This window comes from Chlorocebus sabaeus, chromosome 18 (genome assembly GCF_047675955.1).
Source record: "Chlorocebus sabaeus isolate Y175 chromosome 18, mChlSab1.0.hap1, whole genome shotgun sequence".
NCBI lineage: Eukaryota > Metazoa > Chordata > Mammalia > Primates > Cercopithecidae > Chlorocebus > Chlorocebus sabaeus.
Window position 1 is genome coordinate 38,239,893 of NC_132921.1, and position 24,402 is coordinate 38,264,294.

A 24,402-nucleotide genomic window follows, 5' to 3' on the forward strand; every position below is an offset into this window, starting at 1 on the left:
GCTCAAAGTCAGCACATATATTCAGATGATTCCCTAGCAGGAATCGCTACCAGCTCAAAGATCAGCTTAACAGGGCTTCCTTTCTAGCTCCTAGTGTAGGACCTGCTTCCCAGAGGCCACTCCATGTCCACTTATTCAAAAAGTGGTACAACTTATAAAAATAGATCCAGAAGGTGACTTCAGGATTAGATGCTGGTGGGTTGCTTACAAAACCTCATCCTTATCCATTCTGTGCCAAATTACTGATCACATACTTCTCATTCATACAAGTAAGTAAATTCTGCAAGTTTATGCCACTAAACTTTCCCACACACACAGTAGTCAAGGTTTCCACATCTCACCCTCAGCTTTAGCCTTTGCTTACTCTCTGGTTGCAAAACAGCAGGAATTTGAAGGGTAATAAAGTTAACATTCTCATCCCATAGAGATCAGAGAATGTTCCTGTCATCTATCAAGTAATTGAGACTCAGTGATGATAGCTTTATTAATTCATTTCTGGAAAGTAACAGTGTTAGGCATAAATAAACGTAAGAAGGGTGGAGAAGTACCACATGAAGCAAGTTTCTAACAATTAAAAAGTTTTGAAGGGTATTCCCATCACAGTGTCATCATAAAGAGCACTGTGCATTGCATTTCAGTCCTTCTCCTTCCTCTCTGTCCCCTTCAATTGCTGAGGCATAAAAATGCTTACAAAAAAAGGCAAATCACATATTCAAATAAGCAATTTTATTGCTTTCCCATAAAGTCCACAAAGAGCATCCAGCTTTTTGGATGAAAACGACCAGCCTGAGAACTTCAGATATGAGCACCAAGGTCCACCGCGCATTTCAGCTTTGAAATCATCTCAATGGTACAGATTCCAAAGCTTATTCTGGTGTGTTCCAATGGGGAGAAAGCTATATTTGGGAACAATCAGTGGCTTTAGGAAAAGTGGTACCTAATCAGGACAAGGTATTCTCTTTTTAGGGCAGCGAATTTGGGTTTGAACTCCCAAAACTGTGGGTTGCTGCTTAAATCCTGGCAGTGAAGGTGATGGAGACAAAGGGTAACTATTTTTCAAGACAACCCACCCACCCAAAAATACAACAATACAAAAAGAACTGGCCAACTCAATGGCCAGAAACAAAGATCTTCATTTTCGTATCTGAAGAGACCCAACTCCAACGCAAAGTCTCACTTTCAGAGCCTGATTTGAACTGTTGCATTTTCTTGCCCGAATCTCAGAAGTTTCTGTATGTGCGGAGATTAAACCTTTGGTTTCACGACAGAGTACCCAGAAATCACTGCAAAGTTGTAATGGGGGAGGAGAGAGCACCACCTCTATGTTCTGGCAAAACAAACCAATTTCTAAAGTTCTTTTGTCTTCCAAAATGTTAAACTAAGGTGACCAATTGTCCCAGTTTGCTAGGAACTGGGACAATTTCTGGATGCAGAATTTTCAGTCTTGAAATCAGGAGAGAATTTTTGGGCAAACTGTGATGACTCAGTCACCCAGAAAGTCTCTTCTAGCCCATTCTTTGGATTTTAAATGCAACAAGATCAGCCACAACACCCAGTATAAGGATGGACACAAGCCCCCTGTGCTAAAGAAATGATATGATTCCTAGTGGTTTTAATGAAAATAACTACCCCAAAGCTTAAAAACAAAACGAAACAAAACCTAATGGTAACAGAAATGCTATGGATTATCTTTGGGCTATAAAGAAGTTCATTCATTTGTGCCGTATTTAGCTAATCCACATAGCTAGAGCCCAAATAAATGATCAAATGTCAGGGAGAGAGTGACAAAGACTATGATTAACACCTACAACCTAGGACCCCAAAACTCTGTCAGTAAAAGGCCTTCTTCCAGGGCCATCCCCAAGTCCCAAAGATTCTCAAAGACAAAAACTTACTATACTAAGGCAGTCCTCTGCTATCACAGCTGAGTGCCACACACAGGAAGGGAGGTCACTGTAAGTCACTGTAACTCCCTAATATACAAAATAAATTCAATGAAATATGAACTCATTCATTCCCAACCAATTGACACCACCAACCACCTATCTAGCTACTTTGCACATCCATGTTTGACTTTTAGGAGGAAAATAACAACCAACCAAGTTAAGTCAATGCCCAATCTCAAAAGTCCATGATGTATTGGACAGAGATTCAGGCCAATCGCTTGCCCCTTTTTTTTGGTTTTCTACAGTTCCAGTTCTAATGCGCATCGCTGGCTTTCACAATGATGAGTTTTCAGCTCTGTGAGAGTCTTAGTTACTACAAAGACAGGGCTTCCATTGTCAGGCGAGTGATTCATCTTAGGAAGATTTACAGTAGTAATGACTGAAATCAAAAGGAGATTTTAACAATTCTTGACTGTTCTGATTAACCCAAATTTTTTAATATCTCACTCCTAACTATGAAAACTAATGCAAACAAAGAAAAAAATACTAAAAATTTTGTTATGGCTTAGCTGACCCAGACAATTGGCTGTTATACAATAAACAGGAACTCTCCAAAATTACAATTCTAAAGCTATTGCTGTCAGACATGCAGAAGATATGATAATGAACTAGATACTATACCAAGATTATAGCAGAGCTGTTTTCTTCTTGAGTCCTTAAATATTCCATCAAGGAGATTGGTAATTAATGAGTAGATAAGTACAGTTGACCCTTGAACAACACGGGCTTGAACTTCAAGAGTCCCCTTACATGAAGATTTTCTTCTACCTCTGCCACCCGTGAGATAGCAAGACTTTCAACCCTCCCTCTTCTTCCTCATCCTCAGCCTACCCACCATAAAGACGATGAGGATGAAGACCTTTATGATGGTGCACTTCCACTTAATAAAGAGCAAATATATTTTTTCTTCTTTTTGATTTTCTTAAGATCATTTTCTTTTCTCTAGCTTACTTTTTGAAAGAATACAGTATATAATACATATAATATGTATAATATAATATATTAAATCAGTGTTAATCAACTGATAATATTACCAGTAAGGCTTCCGGTCAACAGTAAGCTATTACTAGTTAAGTTTTGGGGGAAGTCAAAAGTGACACACAGATTTAAGTGTGCAGGGGTCTGAGTCCCCAACCCCATGTTGTTCTAGAGTCAAGTATAATATATAAATAGACCCTAAAAAGTTGAGGATAAAATGGCAAAAACAGAGAAACAAACAAAAACGACTATAAGACAGTGCTTCCTACCTTCTTTTTGGAGTGGCTTCTTTCTTCCTCCTTCGTGGCTTTGCTGTTTTTTCCAGCACGGGACACCTTCTGGTCCCCAGACTGCTTGATGGTGATCTTGATCTCAGGTGGACATATATAGTTCTCCAAATTCTTTGGGGGTTTCTTAGCCCGCTTTGTGGTCTGAATCTTTAGCTTCAGACTTCCCTCTGTGAAGTTTGCCTCCTTGATAGAAAATTCCTGCTCTTCCAAACCATCTCCTGCCACCCATTTCTCACTGTCCGCATTGGAGTTGGAATCCACATCCCGCCCTGAGCCTAGTTCATCCTCCTCCTCTGGCTCCATGCGTTCTCCGCCCACCGGGATCCCCTTCCCAGGTCCTGGAGTGGAGAGCAAAGGTTCTCCTGCACAGCCAGGAGCAGCTGGGGGCTTGGCTGAGGAGACCGGCAGGAAGTCTGACTCGCCCCCTCTTTGCCGGGAGCTGCTTAAGGTTTCCCTGGACTCCATGACAACCTCTACAGTCTTCAGGAGTTCTCAGGAGGGGGAAGGGGAAAAGGGAAACGGGAAAGGTGAGAAGAGAGGACACCCAAAATTCCAAGAACAAAATGGTCCAGTTGCTAGGGTCAGATTCCCAGGGATGGAGACACGATGAGGTGTTCAGAAGAGATCAGATCTGCAACTGAGAAGCAAAGAGACAGTTAGGCATGGCAGAAAGGAAAATGACCTCAAAGGTTACTCAATCTGAGTTCTAGAGGCCCCTTTCCACTTGTCTATGGCATCCAGAAAACAAAAAAGTGATGGAAAAACATCTAACCAAAATAAGCACCATCCCCAAATTAGATTTTACTAGAGCAGAGGGAAAAACACATTCACACATGCCTTCATAATGGATTGCTATTAATTTTATGGCTGCAGACCCAAGAAAAAAGATAAGAGGTGCGAGTTCTCCAGCCCGGTAGCAAGCTAGAGGTTTCTTTATACTGAAGCTTCAGCCGTGAGTCACTGCTAAAACCAATCATGACGAAAGGGAAGTCTGAAGTATTGAGGCTCAGCTCTACTGGAACTGTATTTGGTTGGTTTTTTGCACCACTTCTCTCTCACATGTGAAGAACAGTTTGCAAAGCTGAGCACAACCCCCATGCTGCCTGGGCCAAACTCTCCACCCACTTGGAGGAGGGGCATGCAGCCTATCTCTTAACTGTTTTATCTTTATCATTTTTCACTATGCATTATTTCAATTATGCAAAGACCTCTCTATTTCTTCAAGCAAATGCAAAGCTTAGGTGTGAGGCTCACAAAAATAAAATAAAAAGAGTTCAGTGGCAAATCACTTATAACACTGTGATTAATGGAAAACAACCTCAACAAATGTTTCTACTGACATAAAAAGGAGGTATTTAATCATTATCCATTATTTAGATAAAAATAGCCTTTCTAGACAGTTGTCATTCCCTTTCTGGTTTCTTAAATGAAGTAGTATTGTGTATCCACAGCAGCAAAAGAGAAAAAGGAAGAGAAGGAGCATTTTATAGGCCTGTGGAAGTGTCAGGAGTCCCCCCAGGATCTTCCTCTCTACCTTCTTCCAAGATGAGAAGAGAAAAATCAGTTAGGCTCTCTCCGAACTATCACAGGATCAGCTAAACTTGCCTTCACGCTTTTTCACCCCACGTTCCATTATTCCCAATTTCATACTCATAATTTTCAAAGCCCAAAAGGAAGCCCAAATGCTCACTCTCAAGAGAAAACCAAGAGCCCTGGGGCTACAAACATCACATCCTCCCGCCCTTAGGCTATAGGCTGGATCACACTCAAGCCTTCTCAGCTGCTGAACACTTAAGTTTCCCAGCAGAAGACATAACTGTTCATCTTAGGTTTCTACCTCTGAGCCCATCAATTTAAAGAAGTGGCCGGCAAATTGTGTCCACCAGAAAATGCCCAATGCTGCCTGCAAAAACACATTCAGAATAACCAAGAACTGGAAGTCTGAAGACCAGACGTTTGTCTTCTCTCTCCAGAATCAGCACATTTTTAGCTGACGCCCCATGAGGAAGCCAGCCAGGAAGGCAGCCCAGGCTCCAACATGGACCCTGCTCCCCAGAGAAGCCCAGGAGCATCAGCTACCGGAAAATGCTCAGCTTTGCAGAAAGACACATTTACAACTGCTTCCACTTCAGGGAAGATTCAATGAATACAGCTTTTCTAAAAAAGAAGAAGCTGCCTAGTGAGAGCATGAGCATCGTCACTGACACTGTTGAGCCAAAACTGAAAACAGCCACCTGTGACCCACGCTACAGGATGGACAAAGTCTCCACTTTGGGAGGTGGGGAGAAGTTAGACCAGATGACACTTGATGTTTCTTTTACTGACAAGATCTTTGGTCTCATCTAGATTTATCTGCCCAACAACACACATCATTTTTAAAAAGTTATACTCAAGTTGACTTTACGGAGGCCTCTCTTACTAGTGTCAGACACCACCCCAGCTGTTAGAGACATCAATGTACCTTAGGGCATTTCCCCATTTGTCAAGTGGTAAGAATCCAATAGGTCTTTCTCAGTGTGTATCCCAGATCCATGCAAATCGCAAGTCATGTTTTCTTATGGCAGTAATGTTCCGAGTCTATTCCCTTCGGCAGGAATCTCCAACGACATTTTAATTCTCTAATACCTACCTATAAAATCTCCCAAGGTCAGGAGAAAAGGCAAGGCATATATATACAAAGTTCCTAAATGAAATCCATTTGGACCTTTGAACCAGAGTAGGGAAATGTATGTTACAGATTCTGTGATATAATAAAAGAAGGTGAACTCTAAACTTTAGATGAATTTATGGGCTTATACAGCGAATATATTATTAATATTAAGAAAATACCTTCCATTAAAAAAAGGTTCACTTCAGAGTGAAATAAATGAAACAATCATCTCTTACATTTAACTACGTGTACAAGACAAAGTTCCAAAACTTAAAATTCAAGTCATAAGAGAGCCATAAAAAAAAATTCAATTCAAAAAATTTTTTTTTCAGTTCTCCTCAAATCAAAATACTAAGATACAAGGACAATACAATCTCTTTCCTCCAGGAAGTTATGCTTTTGATGGGAGATTTGACAAATCACTCTAAAACAAAGCAGAACTTTATATGTACTGTAAGAAAGGACAGAATCAAAAGGAAGAAAAAGTTTTTTCCACTTGGGCAAGGTGTAGATAGCTAGGAAACTACACAGAAAGGCTTCAAGGAGAATATAAGACAGATCTTTGATCTTGATGGAGGTTTCCTAGGTAGAGCAGGAAGAAGGAAGACGTGGCAGATAAAGGGAAGGCATGATGCCACGTCCCAGGCAGCCATGTGCAGGGTTATGCAGAAGAAAGAGGGAATTGATGTTTGGCTAGGAAGTATGGTAGAAACTGGAAACCTGTGAGAGATACGGCTAGAAATAAAAGGTCATGGCAAAGTCATGAACATCCTTGAATGTTGCACTAACGAGTTTGGATTTTATCTTACAGGGAATGTGAAGCCATTTAAGAAATGGCAGCGGGGAAGGAATAATATCAAAGCTATGCTTTAGTAAGATAATTCCGATACATGGTGTGAGGGTGGGATTAAGAGAAACTGATGTTAGAGGCAGGGGGCCATAAGAAGGTTCAGCTGAAATTTCATTCATGTTGCTTGAAGACCCAAACCAGGGCAATGTGAGTATGTCATAATAAATACTGTAGGTAAAACAGTAATGCAGTTTCAAATAGCCTTAATCTTTAGGAATTCGTCTATTCCAGACTTTTCATACTTGTCTCACCTTAAAAGACCAAAGCAAATTAGCCACCAACTTGCACTCACTACTCAAGTCAAACTAGTCTCCACAGCAATGTTATACATAGTTCTTTCGGTATTTTTCAAAATATACAGAATCTGTTCTTATATCCACTTCCTCTCATCCTTGCAATGCCGGCCATGCAATTGGTGTTCGCTGAATGTTTGTTGCATGAAGGAATGAATAAACAAATGCATAAAAAGATCCCAAGCCTTTCCATATTTCCAGGTCATCCCCAAGTCTTCACTTCTCCATGGCAACATTCTATAAACTCCAGACGATGGTGCTCACTCCTTGGGTGGACTGACATTGCACCCAGCTGTATAGTTCGTCCCTAAATACCAGCCTTGTATTGTCTTCTAGTTGTTTTGAGCATATAAATCTTATTTTTCTTACATGATTGTAGCTCAGCCTCAGGCTGAGACTAACTGTGGTTATATAATGCTGACATTACCTATAGCACCCATTGCAGGACTAGGTGCTTGGAGGACTTCAAGGTTTTTTTCTGAATGAAAATGGCTTTGCACCCTGACAGCTATTCAAAGTCTTATAGTTCAAATTACTCCCACTGCAGGTCCACCCACCCAGGCAGCAGCCCTGGCCAAATTTGCTGCCTATCCTGAGGATCATAATCCAGCCCCTGGTGTCCATATGTGACCCTCATCTTAGAAAAATAAAATAAGCTTTCAAAAGAAACAGCAAAGAAACCTAACCTGTCTGTTTACTTCATCAGCACACAAAGCTGTTGTTCTCTTTTAGCTTTCTTCCCAGCACGTACCTGCCTCCCCAAATTCACAGTTCAGTTTTTTGGTGAGTCTGGGTGTCAACTGCGAGTCCTCTTGTGATTCAGCCCTGCCAAAACACGCGTGTGAGTACACGCACAGGCTCACGCACTCACGGAGTTGGGGAAGCCAAGGCAAGGTAAAAATGTTTTGCCTTGTCACATTCCAGCAGTCAGTGACTCCTCCTGAGGGGGCGGGCACACAATGGACACTCTGTACTTGGCTCAGGCCTTCAGTCCAACAAAAGTTAACCCTTGTATGACTGCCTGCAGGACTTGGGCAGAGCGGCAATGGGGGCTGGGAGTGGAGGAGGATAGGAAAGATAAAATTGCTTAGGAGATAACAGCCTTGTCAGCCCCAAGCAAACAAAAGGGCAAGGAAAGGAAATAGATGTATTTGGAAAGAATACTGAGATAGGAGTCCAAAACTCAGTCTTTATTCCTAGCTCTGCTGTTCACAGGCAGTCAGATGCTAGACAAGCCACTCTGAGTCTTTTACCCACACTTTGTGGATCTCTTATGACCCACACTTGCCTTAGCAATGAATGGGTTGGGACTAAAGTCTCTTTCACACTCAACACTTAGTAATTTTGCCCTGCAGAGCCATAGACCTATGGGTACACTCCAAAATGAACAGCATGAACCTAGAGAATTATTTCTCCGAATGGCCAGGGGAATCCTGCTTGGCTAGATGTGTCTTATACCCAAATAAGTTCCAGAGTACTTCCTCCCTCCCCTCCAAAACTGCCAGATGGAATATTTTTTCCTAGTCTAAAATACATTCTCCAACTGGGGAACTCTTACTTATTCTGAAGCTTGGTGGAAATGCAAGTTCTTGAGCTCCACTTACTGAATCAGGGCTCCAGAGCTGCGGCCCAACACGCCGGCTTTTACCAAGCCCTCTCGGTGGTTCTGAAGGCCTAGAGTCAGAGCCAATGTCTTAGACTGTGCCTGGTCTATATGATTACCCCTGTCAAGTTGCTAGATCATAGGCATTATTATCAAGTACATGAGGGTATTTCTCCCTTACGGCAGTACCGTGAGTCTCTTGGGAACAGGCAGGACTTGTGTTGTATTCATCCACATAATCCTAACACCTAGCACCATGCCCAACACATAATGAACATTCAAGAAATGCTGGATGGCTGAATTAACAAATGAACAAAGCAACTCAAGCTGGGCTTCCCAGCATCATTCATTCACTTTGCTCTTCTGCTTTGCCCAGGTGCCATGTACATACAGGCCACTGTCATCCTGACTGTTGCTTTCCAAAAGGACAAGGTGGTAGAGATAGGGCCCTTAGTATATTCAACAGGAGTCAAAAGAAGTGAATTCCTGGCCTAGTTCTGCCACTTAGGAGCCCTCATAAGCCTCTTTCAGCCTCAGTGTCTCATCAACAAAGTAGAAAAAAAAAATGATAGTTACCTGGCCTACTTCACTAGTTTATGGTTTTTACTTTTTAAAAATGTTTTACCGTATTTCTTGGTAGTAGAACTCCATGCTCCTTATTACAAAATAAACATGAACAACACGTGCACCTCTCAGGTCTTAAAGGCAAACAATCCCAAATACAGGAAGAGTGCTCTGCTTCATTCCTGAAGTTTTGCAAACTTCCCCAAGCTCTTCATCCTCAGTCCTCCCTTGGCTCTGGACTCTGCAAATTCCCATACCACAAGGCATTTCTTTCATCTTCACATGTAAAAGACACTGGGTTGACTAGATAATTCTCAGGCTAGAAAACTTTTTGCCTCAAAACTTCGTAGAATGTCTTTCAGCATTTAAAGTAATGAAGAGAAAACAGAGGCTGGCCTGGTTTGGTTTCCTCTATAGGCAACTTGCTTTATGTGTTTATAATTGAAGACTTTCTTTTTCATTATGTTAGAATTTTATTAATGACAAAATGAGTGTAGTGTGGAGCTCTCTCCCTTTAATTTTCCTGGAACATAATGAGTCTTTTGGATCTGTAGATACAGGTTCTTTCTAGTTCAGGAATGTTCCCTTCAATTATTCCTTTGGTAATTTCTTCCATTAAATGGTTCTTACTTCTTTCAAAGTTTTTCCTATAATTCTGAGTTTAGAGCTCTCATCTCTGTTCTCCATTTCTATCGTTTTCTCTCTCGCTGCTTTTCTTTCCTTCTTTTGCCTTGTGGGAAAACATACCCCAATCTGTTCTCCATAATACCAATTTGATTTGATTCTATTTTCCATGCCCCCTTTGCCTTTATTGACTTCACTGTGGATTCTTTAAATTCTGCAACTGCACATTTTGTATCCCTGCAATCTTTTACTTTATGCACCAACTTTTCAGTTGGCGCTAATGTCTTTTCATCACAGCATGCTCCCTCCTTGTTTCTTAATGCTCCTTTTCTACGGGTCATACTTCTTGTTGAAGATGCCAGGTAGCTTTCTGAAACTCTAATGTTGCTGTTGGATTAACTAATTTTCCTGATATTGTTCCTTTAACTCGTTTTAAGTGTTTCTTCCACCTCAGGAGGCCTTGTATTGGGTTCTGTTTCTTTGCTCCATGCTCTCATGAGGAGAGAGTCTAGCCTACAGAGGAAGTACTGGACTACAGAGGAAGAAGTGGAATACGTTCTACCCATTGTGAAGCCAGTCACATCCTCCTCTTCAAGTTACTCCTCTTATCAGAGACCATATCAAGTTCTAGTGAACAGTAATGAGGATGCGCTGAAGCTAGTGCCTACGGGCTCGTAAGAGCCCACTGTGTGTATCTCTCCCCAGCTCCACATTCAGTGGCATTAAGTTGGTAGCTTAAAACTCAGTCATGGGGCATGGTGGCTCATGTCTGTAATCCCAGCACTTTGGGAGGCTGAAGCGGGTGCATCACCTGAGGTCAGGAGTTCAAGACCAGCCTGGCCAACATGGCGAAACCGCATCTCTACTAAAAACACAAAAATTAGTCAGGCGTGGTGGCACGCACCTATAATCCCAGCTACTCAGGAGGCGGAGGCAGAAGAATCACTTGAACCCGGGAGGCTCAGGGTGCAGAGAGCCAAGATTACGCCACTGCACTCCAACCTGAGCAAGGGAGCGAGACTCTGTCTCCAAAAACAAACAAACAAACAAATAAATAAATAAACTCAGCCATGGTGGGAGTGTTTACACCATAAGAACGAGCAAACTTTACAAGTCAGTGCTTTTAAAAAATCTGGAGTGTTAAGCATATACTAGAATACCACTGAGAGTACACATCCATCCACTATTGTGTTGCTGAACTGAGAAGAGTCTTTTCTGTTGGATTCACAAAACCAGCTGAACAGCTAGACTTCACAATACACCCTGTGACAAAGACTCCATGCTCACCTCAGAGCTTTACTTGAAGCAACACCTCTGCCCAGAAGTCAATGCCCTACTTCCACTCCTCCCAGAACTCCCCTTCCCACTCTTGCCCATTTGTTTTCTGAAAGCTATAGTCTTTGAGAATATGCATAATGACGTCATGGAGGGAAGTCTTTAACTGGCTTTGTTCAAGCTGCCCATACAGTAGACTTGATGACTGCCTGCTTTTCTGGTTGACAGAAACTGTGAATCTTCTGATTACGAAGGCAAATGGTGTAAAAAGATGGAGTGAGATCCTACCTAATTACAGATGAGGAAGAGATTGTATTTTCCACCTAGACTCACTGGCCTATAGTTATAAGAATCTCTTGTCAGATTCTGGCAAGAGACTGACTGTCTGACTTTGGCTTTGGGAGTGGTTGATTATTCATCCTTCTTTATGTCTTCTAAGGTATTTTGGTGGGGAGTCACAACTGACTTCATGGGACTTTGCATGCACCTGGAATCTTCCTCTTGCTCCCCTGGAGTTAGCACTTCTTCATTACTCAGGCTGACGTTAAATGCCTCTTCCCTGAGCATCGCAAACCAGATCATAACTCACCATTTTGTGCCTTTGTAGGCTAGAACTTGTCTTTCCTAACATTTATTATATAATTAAATATTTGTGCCATTCTTGGTTTCAAACTCCGCCTTCTGCACTAGATAAGCCCTTGAAGGTAAGATCTGTGCCTATTTGGCTCACCAAGGTCATCCCCAGGTCCTGGCACAGTTCCTGATACAGAGAGACACTCCAAATTATTCGTTCAGTGAATGCTGAATGAGAGGTCAGACAGACACCACTTGACTCAGGTGCCTATTACTGAGTAATCTTTCCGGAATTCCTTCCTGCTGCAGAAACACCCAGAGTAAATGCTCCATCAACACTGGTAAATCCAGCAAGTGTCCCAGCTCTTACCAACTCTCAATCGGCAAAGGCAAGAGCAGCTCTACACCACGGTTCTCTGACCCTGCAGATACATCACCTGTCTACAGCAAACGACAAAGCTCCTGCTTAGTGGTGTTTTTATACTCTGCACTTGTGTGGTATGTTCCTGATCACATTTTACCTCTTCCAAGCAGCATTTCCAGAGTACTTCACATACCACATGCTCTAGCAGCATCTCATAAGCTGCAGATCTCCTGAGTCCCACTGATGGGCATTACTGTATATGATTCCCTGATAGATCCTCTGGTTGGCTTGTCCTTTCTCTTTTCTCTACATGGTTAACTCTTGTCATCCTGCAAGAATTGGGTCACGTTTCACCTCCTTCACGGAGACTGGCTGGAACCTCCTTTTCTACCTCTTCCTGCATACACATGTGCACAGACATACACACAGACAGACAGACAGACACAAACACATGGTCTTGCTCTCACTTCCCTGGTCATTCTGCTATCACAAAGCATTTGGCAAGCTCCGTTGCAGTATTTTATTTACCTGTCTATCTCTCTCACTAGACCACGAGCTCCATGAGGACAGGGCTATATTTCAAATGCATCTCTGCACAGCTCGTAGCATAGAGAACACTGGGAGTAACCGTCCAACAGTAAATGTTCAAGCCATGTTTCTCCTTAAAAAGAAGAATGGAAGCAGTTCTGATTTGATGTCATAGGTTTAGATTTCTTAGCCTCTCTTTCCCACTTAGTAATTGTGTTCTTAGGAAACATTTTTAATCTTTTCAAGTCTCATTTGGAAATGGGGTAATAATTCTACCTGAAGGGTTGTTTCAAGAAGTAATTAAAGATTAAATGAGATAATAATCATGAAAGAACATACTGGGATCACCTTACTAAGTGTGCAAATTTTTTTGTTACATTTGATTTACTTCTATAGTCAGTCACCATGCTAGCCTTTGGCTAAGTGCTGCCGTCTCTTCTAAGACTCCAAGTCAAGCCCTGAGGGACAGGAGTTGAAGACCAACCTCCTCCATCTTCCTACACAGTGAGAAGCACAGACAACTAGTTTCCTTTGTATCTGCTAACCTGATCATTTAGCTGTTGTTTGATTATTGCTCTTCTCTTGTTTCCAGTTTGTCTCATGGAGGAAATAATACTGGGTACAGTCAGGAATTCCACATTCCAATCCCTCCTCCACCATTTAGAGCTGGTGGCCTTGGGCAAGTTCCTTTTTCTCCCTAAGTCTTCCCATCATTATATGTAGAATTGAGATCAGAGAACAAGAGTTCAGCTCTGTGGCCCCTTCCAGCTCTGACATTCCCAGGTACTGAGCCTTGTCTCCTCAACTAGAAGCCCTTCAAAGCCAGGACTGGTACCTTCCACATCTTTTTCAGATTCTGCTGACTCTGCAGCTCAGCCTGGCTGGAGTGGCTGAGCCTAAGACAAAACTAAGCATATGCCATTGTTCTCTGTACTCAGGGATCTCTATGATAAGGAAAGGAGATTAAACTTCTGAGACCTGAGGTCTGACATACTATCCATTAAACAATTCCAGCTCTAGCTGCAAAAAACAGTGTCTCCTCTGGGAACCAATAACACAACACAACAGCATGACCCTTGTGTCTTTGCTCCCTGGGGAAAAATCTCTACAGTCGTGCCTGGGCCAATCAAGTTTGTAGGTTGAGCTCTGGCTTTGATGACTTACTTGTGCCTGTGTTCCTCTGTGCAGTCAAGGAAAAGTGTTCTCCTGTAGTGAAAGGGTGGGGAGGGGGGTGGTTAAACATTACCACTAACTTGTGCTGAGCTCTTTACAGTCATTGTCAATTTAATTCACACAACAGCACTGTGATGCAGAAGATCTTGTCCTCATTTTACAGACCTGGAAATTAAGGTCCAGAAAGGTTAATGATTTACTCAAGAGCACACACTTTCTGTGCCAGATTCACAATCAAATCGAGGTATATATGATTACAAAGCCTCTTACTTTGACATCATGAGGTATCTAAAACACAAAGTGATGCCAACTTTTGACCAAAAGTTGTTAGTTGCTTCTACATATATGAGTTCTAAAACCAGTGTGCCATCTGAATTGCCACGTCACTTAAACTGTCTTAGGCATCAGTTTTCTCATCTGCCTTTCCTAATGCTCTTCACAGAATCTTGCAGGAAAAAAAAAAAAAAGATAAATAATATGTGCAGCACAATGCCAAAATAGGTTAAAAATAGTAGATTTGAAAGAAGTAACTGTGACCAAAATATTTCCTGTCCATATAGGGTGGAGAGATTCACATGGTAAAGAAAATAATCTGAATTGTTAACATACATCAGGTATTCTCTAAGTTTATTTACGTTTTTCATCTGATTTAAGTTTATTATACTATTTAACCCTGATTTATTCTCTGATTTTAACCCAGAGACATAACCATTTTACAGATAAGAAAATTAAAGTTGAGAGATTTGTTGAATCACAGGAGAAGTTGTGTCTGACTCCAAATGTTATTTTAACCATAGAGCCACCAGTCTTCAAATACTCGATATTACTGGTCCCTGAAAACTCTGGTCCTCCACCACACCATTTGCAAATTGAGAATGGAAATGGTAGACATACTTGGAGGCAATGAGGATAAACTGAACAATCTAACAGATACTAATAAAGTCTTTCAAAGCCTTCTAACTTTCACCTCACTACCTGTTCAGTTTTAATTCAAATTCCTTGACTTCTCAACCATCTGATTCAGCCATTGCTTTGTTCATCGTCATTTCAACATAAAGCATAATCTGGCACATATATGTTTGTGCTTCTGCTGCAAAGGAGATGCTAAGCATACCAGAGAACTAAACAAATACCAGCTTCACTTTCCTTTCTCTATGATATACCTCCTCTAGCTATCTTGTACTGTCATTAAACATTGCCTTGTTACTGAATCTTCTATATTTCCTTCTCCAATTATACATTAAACACTTGGAAATAAGTACCAGTATCATAGAGTTTTATGTTCCCCAGAGTGGCCCATCCCCATTCCAAATGCTTATATATCATTTCATTTCTTGTTCTAAAGATACCTCTTTTGAACCCCAGGCTGAAGAGTTGGTAGCGGACAGGACCTAGCAGCGGGAGGCAGAGTCAGCTGTCAGCATTCTTTCATGTGTGGTATGTGTGGAAGTCTCTGACAGGCACACCCACCTGCTCCCCAAGACTGCTCTTCCTGCACTTGGAAAGCTGTGGGCATGCCTCCCAATTTCAGCTTAGGGGAGATGAATCCTTGGCCTGTTTCTCACAGGACACCATCCCATCTGTCTTGCTGCCTTACACTCCACAGAGCCCTATGCTGAACTGTTCTCCTTTCTCCCTCTACATTCCCAAGTGGATGATCTTCCCTGGTGCTCCATACCTACCCAAGACTATTCCATTGTCGATGACTCAGCTCAAGTTCCACCTACTCCTGGAAGCTTTCTCTGATCTGACTAACCCTTGGAGATACTAACTCCCTCGGGCTCCCACTACAATTCAGCACTTTGGCGTACAGGGCTGGCTGCTGCTCCTCCTCCCCTGGTTTTCATGAGCTCGTAGAGTATCTTTCACTCCATCTCTTGGGGTCCCCACAGCACCTATCAGAGTCTGGTCACAATTAATAATAATGTCAATGAACAAACCAATTTTTGCTAAATCAGAGAGTTGGAAACTTGATTAGTTTGAATTATAACAGGTATATTGAGTCCAACATAGAGGGCCCTGGGTTTTATCCTTCTCTTTGTGGACAGAAGACCTCAGACCATAAAGGTGTCTGCTGTAGGGGTGTCTGCCCCTCAATGTCAGCCATCTTAAGGGCTGTGCTGCTTCTGCCAGATGCAGTACATGTTCAAAATTAGTATGTGTTTCCTTTAGGCAATTCTCAAATCACATTTGAACTCTGTCCCCCTGCTGCCCCTATGCCAAAGCTATTCTACTCGCCAAGAATGTCCCCTTGTTCTACAACTTCCATCAAATCCTAAACGCATACTCTGAAATCTTCCCTGACTATACCTTCAGCCTGATCACACAAATAGCAAAATTCCATTTTGGATCATGCTCCTACTTTGGCTGCAGAAGAATGCTTTCCATTTCAGCAAAGCACATATCTGCAGATACACTGCCCACTCTGCCAGCACAAAAGCCACATCTCATAGCAGGTCTTTCCCAACCAAGTGTACCAGGCACAATGGCTCACACAATCTGCAATGCTGATATTTTAATAAATATTTGTGGATCAAAACACCAATCGCAATAGAGCTCTAAAGTGTAATGAGTAGAAAGGTTCACAGAGTTTCACATCAAATCATCCCTTTTAGTCATTACTATTAATCAATACTTTTTTAAAAATCAAAGGTCTTCATCAGGCGTGGTGGCTCACACCTGTAATCCCAGCACTTTGGGAGGCCGAGGCAGGCGGATCACGAGGTCAGGAGTTCGAGATCAGCCAGGCCAATGTGGTGAAACCCTGTCTCTACAACAAATACAAAAAATTAGCTGGGCATGGTAGCACGCACCTGTAATCCCATACTTGGGAGGCTGAGGCAGGGGAATCGCTTGAACCCAGGAGGTGGAGGTTGCAGTGAGCAGAGATCATGACAGTGCATGACTCCGTCTCAAAAAAAAAAAAAAAAAAACAAAGAAAGAAAAAAATCAAAGGTCTCATTGCTCAAATAACAATAGGTCACAGAAAGAGACACCAACAACTGTACGGGACCTGCCATGCAGATTTCATTATTCTGCTACAAGCATATTGGTGCCCCCATTGCTTCTGATGAGCTACTATGTTGGTTCCATCAAATTCAGCTTCTCCATCTCAACCATTCTCCAAGCCACAAATTCAAACTCCAAGAAGCTCCTTTCCACTGACAGAACTGAAAATCATTGGCAGATAAAGGGAATATTGAAGAAATTGCTTTTTACTAAATTTGGCTAACAATATTACAAGCTCCTTTTTCATCCCTAATCCTTTACTAGATCCTGGGCTAAAAGCAACTGTAGCATTTCAGTGGCTTGAAGAGGCTTCCTCTTCCTAAATATCCAACCAGTATGCTCCCAGGTACTTCATCAATCCCACAGAACTTTTACAGTACCTTAGGCCAAAGCCCAATTTCCTTGATCCTACTCCAACCCAAATCAAAGGCGGCTCTGGTTTTGCAGACTGTAGGTCACTGTATCTGATCTCAAAATGCACACAAAGCAACCTATTAGCTATTATTGAACACATGCTGCAACACAGGCAGACCAGGTGCTGTGGGGAGGGAGAGGACATCCCAGGAACCCAGGAATGGCCCAAGACTTCATGCTCTTTAGAATCTACATGGAGAAATGACATCCAGCCCCCTAGATCCATGACATGAGTAAAGTATCCATAGCAGGGTTTCCCGATGCCACCTGACAGGAAGCAGCAGCAAAGCCCAACTACAGAATATTTTCTGGACTTCCTAGAAACTGTCTTTGTCTGTTCCGTCTTCCTTGATTCGAGTCAGTTATTTTACCAAAGAGAACCAGTTCAAAAGAGATGTGGATAATGTAATCCCTTTCTTCCTTCCACATTACTTTTAGTGGTGTGTTCTCACATTCAGCTCACCATTGCCTCCTCTCCCCTTCCCGGTCCTCCAAGACTGACTCCAGTGTTCTAATGAGTGCTCACCCCAATCCTACTTACCCCAGCGCACCACCTTCCCTTTCTGTAACTCTTTCAGCCCATCAAACATTTAGCAAAGTGCATAAATCCTCGGTGGGATTGGTTTGGACAGTTGTTGGGGGTGCCTTTAAAGGGGTTTGAGGAGCTCTGACCTTTAAGAAATCCTTAACATTCCTAGGACACCTCTAGCTATAGAATCACAGAATTTTAGAAGGGACACTCTATACCAATCCAAACTTTTTTACTGTACAACAGTAGAAAGGCAATGTAGCTTGTCCCACATCATATGCTAATAGGTGTGAGCCCAGGCTGCTTTCTGCCTCAGCCTTCTTGACCTCTTAGGCCAACCAGTTGCACCCAGCCTCCTCAGCCTTCTCTGTTTTCCACTGTGGCCAGGCTCACACCATCACTGAAGAGTGGAAAAGCATTTGGACTTAAGCAACAAAGATGACTGTATGGTTAAGTGCCAAAATGAGCAAGATGGACAAAAAATACAATTGGAATTTTCAGAGAAAGTCAAGAGCTATGTGTGTTAGAGTCACAATGAGACTCTGGTAGGCACTATTATTATTAATAAATATTTGATGACTGAATGAGTGAATCGGTGACTGAAAGGATGCACATGTGGTAAAATATGCTTCACTCTTAAACTTTAAGGGAGAAACTTTGGGTTGATTGCCCCTGAAAAGCAGCTGAAAATATAAAAAGCCATTATCATTGGCTTAAAGTAGTTACTATTCACACTGTCTACGGGGCCCTCACTGTGTTGCTTCATAACGCAGAGCATTAATACACCTTAAACAACATTGACTTTCAATATTCTATCTCTTCATAAATGCTGTGATTCATTCAGGAAACAAAAAAAATCATTAATAAATAAGGCTCAGGCTGTGTAGGAAAACCTGTCCCCTTCTTCAAGGGCTCAGAGCTTGGGGGTGTAAGTGACAACAAATAGCAAGGCAGCATAAGCTGGGTGCCTTGCTCTGGGAACTTGGGATGAGGAGCTGAGAGCTGGGAGGAAGGAACTAGTTAGCCCCCAGGGAGGAGGCTGGGTGCAACTAGTTGGCCTAAGAGGTCAAGGCTCTCGTTATAAGGGACTAGTCAGGGCACTTTCCACCTGGAGGTGACAACACAGAGACAGCTGAGGTGTGGAGGCAGGAAGATGTTCAGAATGTCCAGAGTCAGTGAAAAAACCAGTCTGACAACAGAGCCTCGGGCATATTGCATAAAATCGGGGTTCAATCGAGAACACTGCAAAGTGCCTGCTGCTGGCTGCCAGACTGGGCAAACCAGCTCTCATGAGAAAGGGTAAAAGGAGGGACACAGAAGAGTCAGGGAACAAATGGGCTGTGAAGAACTTTCCTGATTCTGGAGAACTTACTGGAATTGCTGGGACGGCGGCAACCCTGCTATTAGTTCTTTTCTTTAGAGAGGCTAGAAATTCTGTCCTGAGTGCCATTGCTTAAGTATTGCGGTTTCCTGATGGAAAACCTCCCCCTCATTCTCTCCACCTCGCCTCCCTTCCTTGTGTGTTTGCACATCTTTTTCCTTTTCTCTGGCTGATCCTTAACTCAAAGAGCATTTCCCGAATACTGGGACATCTTTGAGTCCAACTGGATATTACCTGAGACTTTGAGTCTCAGAAAGCACATGGCATAGTAGGCATCTAATAATTCAACAGTTATATGGACATCAGTTGAATTATTAGAACACCAGGAGCCCTTGTGGGCATTTCTGATCATTCCAAGGGGTTATTAATTACTGGGCTATGGCAACAATAATCCCAGGCACCAGTTTCCAGGAGGCAGCATGAAAATCCTCCCAGAGTTCAATTACAGAAATTAGCTGGTATTATTTAATCCTCGTAACCCCCATGAAGTAGGCAGGGTAAGCATCTTTATCTTTATTTTACTGATTAGGTTCCGGAGGCTCAGAGAGGTTAACTGACTTGACGGGGGTCATTTAACTGGGAAGTACGGGGACACAATCCAAAGCGGATCTTGTCACTTCAGATGTGAGGCTCTTCACACTTTGCCACAGCCGTCTGGCCCCAGGTTGGCCACCAACTTGTGTCATTTCAGGCAACCCAGTGTATCAGTTGCCTCATTCTCTGAACGGAGATAAAATGCTTATCTGGCCTTCCTCCTTAGGAGAATCAAGGGGGCGGAAGCCATATAAAGATATTTTTGAAAAGAACAAAATGCCATGCATATGAAAGGGGGTATTTTTGGTGGGAAAAGATAAGTTGGATCAGAGAAGCATTTTTCCAAGCTGACAAAGTTCTAAAACTCTTATCTGCTCACCATTCATCCCCTATTCCTCCTCAGCACTTGGAGTGGCAGAGCCTCTGCCTACCTCAGGGTCAGCTCAGCTGGCTTTGCCTACAATTGTTTTACCGGGGTCTGCTGATCATTAACCATCATGGGCTCCTGGGAGGGGGTGGCGGCTACCTCCCAGAGGACTCTGTGGACTTCAGGGCTGTTCACATTCTTTACCTGGTATCATTTGCTGTGAACAGGGTAGGAAGTCAACTGCTGGTTTCTAAGCTAAGGGCCATTAAAAAAAAAAAATAGCTCCTCAGCCAGGCGCGGTGGCCCACGCCTATAATGGGAGGCCATTAGCACTATGGGAGGCCAAGGCAGGTGTATTACCTGACGTCAGGAGTTCAAGAGCAGCCTGGCCAACATGGTGAAACCCTGTCTCTACTAAAAATACAAAAATTAGCCAGGCATGGTGGTGGATGCCTGTAATCCCAGCTACTTGGTAGGTTGAGGCAGGAGAATCGCTTGAACCCAGGAGGCAGAAGTTGCAGTGAGCCAAGATCACGCCACTGCACTCCAGCCTGAGTAACAAGAGAAAGACTCTGTCACAAAAATTAATTCATTAATTAATTAATGGTTCCTCAACCTTAGATGGTACCCTCTAATGGGGGGGGGAACCCTCTAAAAAAAAGAGCTGTTCCAGACTGAACCTATGAAACTTCAAAATCAGAATAGTAAGGACCAGAAGCTTCGACTCAGTCATCTATGATCACAGTCCCCCAAAACCTTCTGCAGCCCCGACATGATGTATCTCAGGGGGGCATCAAAATCTAATAGAAAGTTCAGTAAAAAGGAAAAATGAAAACTCAGAGCTAAGCAAAAATGCAGATTGGCATCATCTTTCTGCATTCATGAATTGTAGTCTGTGGACATCCTGGTGTGTTTTCTTTCCTGCACTTCTCAGGTATATGGCAGGCCAAAGTATGTGCAACTTCATGAAGAGTTTGTAAAACACCAGGGTTGCCTTTAAAAACCACTCTAAAAGAAGCCCAAACTTATGGCAATAGGCATGATGGTATCACTCCTTATTCCTGGCCTAAAACATTTTGGGAAACTCACTAGGTTTCAACACATGCCACAGGATAGGAATGGAATTGGATTGTTTTGCTCCCTTCACAGGAACCCCAGGACCAGATAAAATGATGTGCATCAAGACCTCTGTGAGGCTTCCTTTCTTCAGCCCAGTGCTGCTAACTCTCCAGGGCAGCCTCCTGTGCTCCCACTACCAGCCCCTGATAGGACTCTCCCATACACTGAGAGCCTGAATAAACTCAATAACACCATCCCATTTTTAAAGCACTGCAACTCCTAGTTACAATACTAATGTGTTCATAATAATTTACCCCATTCTTCTGGCAGAAGCAAAACTGAAGCAACTTGAAATGCCATCAGCAAAAAGTTATTTATTTCCCATTCCTGAGCATCAGAGAAAACAGGGTTTCATTGGCTGGATCTGCCTTCAATAGCTTTCTGGTTTCAATTTAAACTTCAAGTCTCCAAGGATAAAAACTGGCATTCTGGGAGGTCCAGGCCCAGCCAAGTTTCAGTGTCTCCACAGGAACCCAGAAAGGATGCCCTATCCAGCTAGCTATTTCTCATCTGCTTCCTTTTGCATACTATATAGAAGCTTTGGAGCAGAGATTGAAGTACAACTAAAAATAATGACCACATTGAGAGAACTCTCCTCTCCCAGAGGTACACTTTTGTGCCAGATAAGTATCGATTCATCCCATAGAGGAATTCAAAGTTAACAGGAGAAATGGAACAGGGAATCCAGGGGAAAGTACCTACCTATTTATTTCTTCTTCAGCAAAATCCTGCCTCCTGCCTCTCCCGACTCACCATTTTCAACTAAATGCTAAGACACTCCCAAGCACTGTTTCCTTTTTCCCCAACCCTTATTTAGATCAGGTGATTTACAAAGTAGCTCACTCTGAGTAAGGCAAGTCCATGACCAGAAGCCCTTATGGCAGCAGGGCCTGTTGGGTTAACTTAAAGATACCTCTAAGTTCCCCTGTGTGATGTCCAGAACTGGGCCTTCCAGCAGAGCCTTCCTATGTAACATTCTGATGTTAACATACAAAAGATCAAATTACAGCCCTTCACTTGCCTAGCCCTCTCATGAACATATAAGGCAGTTGATATTTTCCCCCAAGCTAGAACCCCTTCTTAACCGACACTTCTGCCTCTCAGACACTCCACCTTATGTTCGCTGCAAGCCATCCCCTCCCCCACCTCCAGTTTGTTTATTCCAGAGACACATCTATTTTCCCAGCTAAGAGAGACGAGTCCCTTTCCCTCCTCTGGCTCCCGAAGGCGCATTCGCTCACCACCTCCTCCCCCAGCTCAGCTCAGGTTACTGTAGTGGCTAGCAACTCCCACAGCCCAGGTCTAACACCAACTCAACTTCCCAAGACCAATAGTTTGTTTTGGTTTTGGTTTTGTCACCTTAATGGGGGAGGAGAGATCTTGTGCCAAGCAACACTCTGGGTACCTGGTCTCCATATCTTTTGGGGCTACATTCCCTGCAGTTTGCAAATACTCTGTTAAACCACACTTGATTTCTTCTTCCTCTTTCGACTTTCCCCCAAACACTGTCTTAATACCCTTTTCTGGGAACACGCAATGAGACTAAGCACAGGGGAAAACAGCACCTCACCTTCGCTCTGAAACCTGGGAATCCCACGTCAGAGCAAAAGAGCTCATGCCTCCCTCAGGGTTAAGGATGGTAGAAGCCACAGAAATCATGAAAAAGGGGAGGGAGTAACCTGGGATTGTAAACTAGCTACATCTTAAAAGTGCTACAAACTTTCTCCTCCCTCACACGCCCCTGGCTGGTTGGCTCCGCCTTCCCATCCCAGCTGGGGTGTGCAAAGGAAACTGTCCCAGGAATGCCCAGGTCTGGTCCGGTGTTGCAGATGTGGCCTGCACACAACACCACCCGTCCTCTCCAAATACCTCTGCTGTACCCCATCCCCTTTCTCCCACAGCACACACTTACATGCTTTGCACATGAAGATGAGTTTGGATGGGGCACAGGAGACATACCTATTTACTAAAGGAAGGTAAGAGATGGTGCCAAATTGGCAGATAGTTTTGGTGACAGTACAGAGACTTCAAGAAATTAGTTTTTAGTATAAATCTACAGAAAAAGAAGAAAAACAGGATGAAGAGTGAAGGAATGAAGAGAAAAAGAAGGAAAAAGAAGAGAAAAACAAGCGATGCCAGTGGACTCCAACTAAACTTTAAGAGGAAAGGTGTGGATAGTTGGCAAGAGGTGGGGGGAGTGTAGGGGCTGGAAGGGAAAGGTATCTGCTGTAGAATTCCAGAATAAACTGCCCTTTTGGAGGAGAGTTTCTGCAGGGATAAAGAGACACACAAATTGCCCTTTTAGCGTTAGATGTCAACCGTGAGATTATCAGGACAGTTTATTTGAAACGGAAACGAATCGGAAATCCTTCCCACAACAGTCCTTTTAGACAGATACACACCCTGAGAATCCAACACAGACACACATAAAGAATAAATGCAGCATCAGGGGGCAATAAGAACTCCCTTTCCACACTCCCAATACCTCTAGCCTCATCTATTTCCAATTGCACAACTTTCAATCTCCAATGAAAATATTTCCAGTTGGATCCGATTTCAGACTTGTAGTAAGCGGTCTGGATGGGGGGGCGGGGGGAATAGGTGCTGTACTGTGCAGGGGAGGGGGGCTGGAAGACAGTATTTCGGCAGTTAACTTATTTTTTTAGAACCAGCATGCTCTACCGATCAGAAATTGCTATTACCCAACAATGCTTCCATCACAAACAGACACTGAAAACAGCATCCCCGTTATCACCATCTTGCTAAAGATCTGCCCGGTCCAGTTTACCTGACTTTGTCCCTGCGGAACTTCTCAGACAGTATTTCGGTCAAAGAGAAAATGGTTTGGAAGACAAAAACAATAAATCGATACCGAAGGGTTCCCTTTCCGGAGTGATTTCCCACTGGAAACCACCGAACGGGGAAGCCTGCCGTTCATTCCCAAGCCCACGGCTCCTCTAGAAACGCACACAATGCGTGCTTTCAAAACGGCATTCGTCTGCTTTTAAGGGAATTCCTATCTTTTCAGAGTCCCAAAACCAGAGAGCCTAAGAAAGAGACTCAAATCCATTGATTAAGATTTTTAAGAAAAAGACTAACACACAGCCACAACACAAGCACACACCAACCTTCGCCGGCTGGACCACTTCTTGCCTGTTCTTCTTTCTATTAACGACACGTTAGATTCTGATACATTCCCCCCCCAAAAAAATCCAACTAGGTTACAATGTAGCTCTCTAGCTCCACTTAACCTGCAAGTTACAAAGAGAGAAAAAAAAAAAAAAAAAAATCCTGCCTTCCCACCCCTTTCCTTACCCCCTCCCCCTCCCGAGTCCACT

The 24,402-nt window shown here is 43.0% G+C and overlaps 1 protein-coding gene across 4 annotated transcripts in view; it reads right to left on the reverse strand.

Moving 5' to 3' along the window:
- SETBP1 (SET binding protein 1) overlaps nucleotides 1-24,402 on the reverse strand; it is a 378,123-nt gene that overhangs the window by 352,839 nt on the left and 882 nt on the right. The window contains exons 1-2 of one of the 4 annotated variants that reach the window (XM_007974169.3): nucleotides 24,193-24,336; nucleotides 3,194-3,851 (exon numbers count right to left, since the gene is read on the reverse strand). In XM_007974169.3, the coding sequence (XP_007972360.2) occupies nucleotides 3,194-3,679 (486 nt within the window). In that variant the 5' untranslated portion in view covers nucleotides 3,680-3,851; nucleotides 24,193-24,336. The other 3 variants (XM_007974170.3, XM_073006351.1, XM_007974168.3) reach the window with 3 other exon arrangements.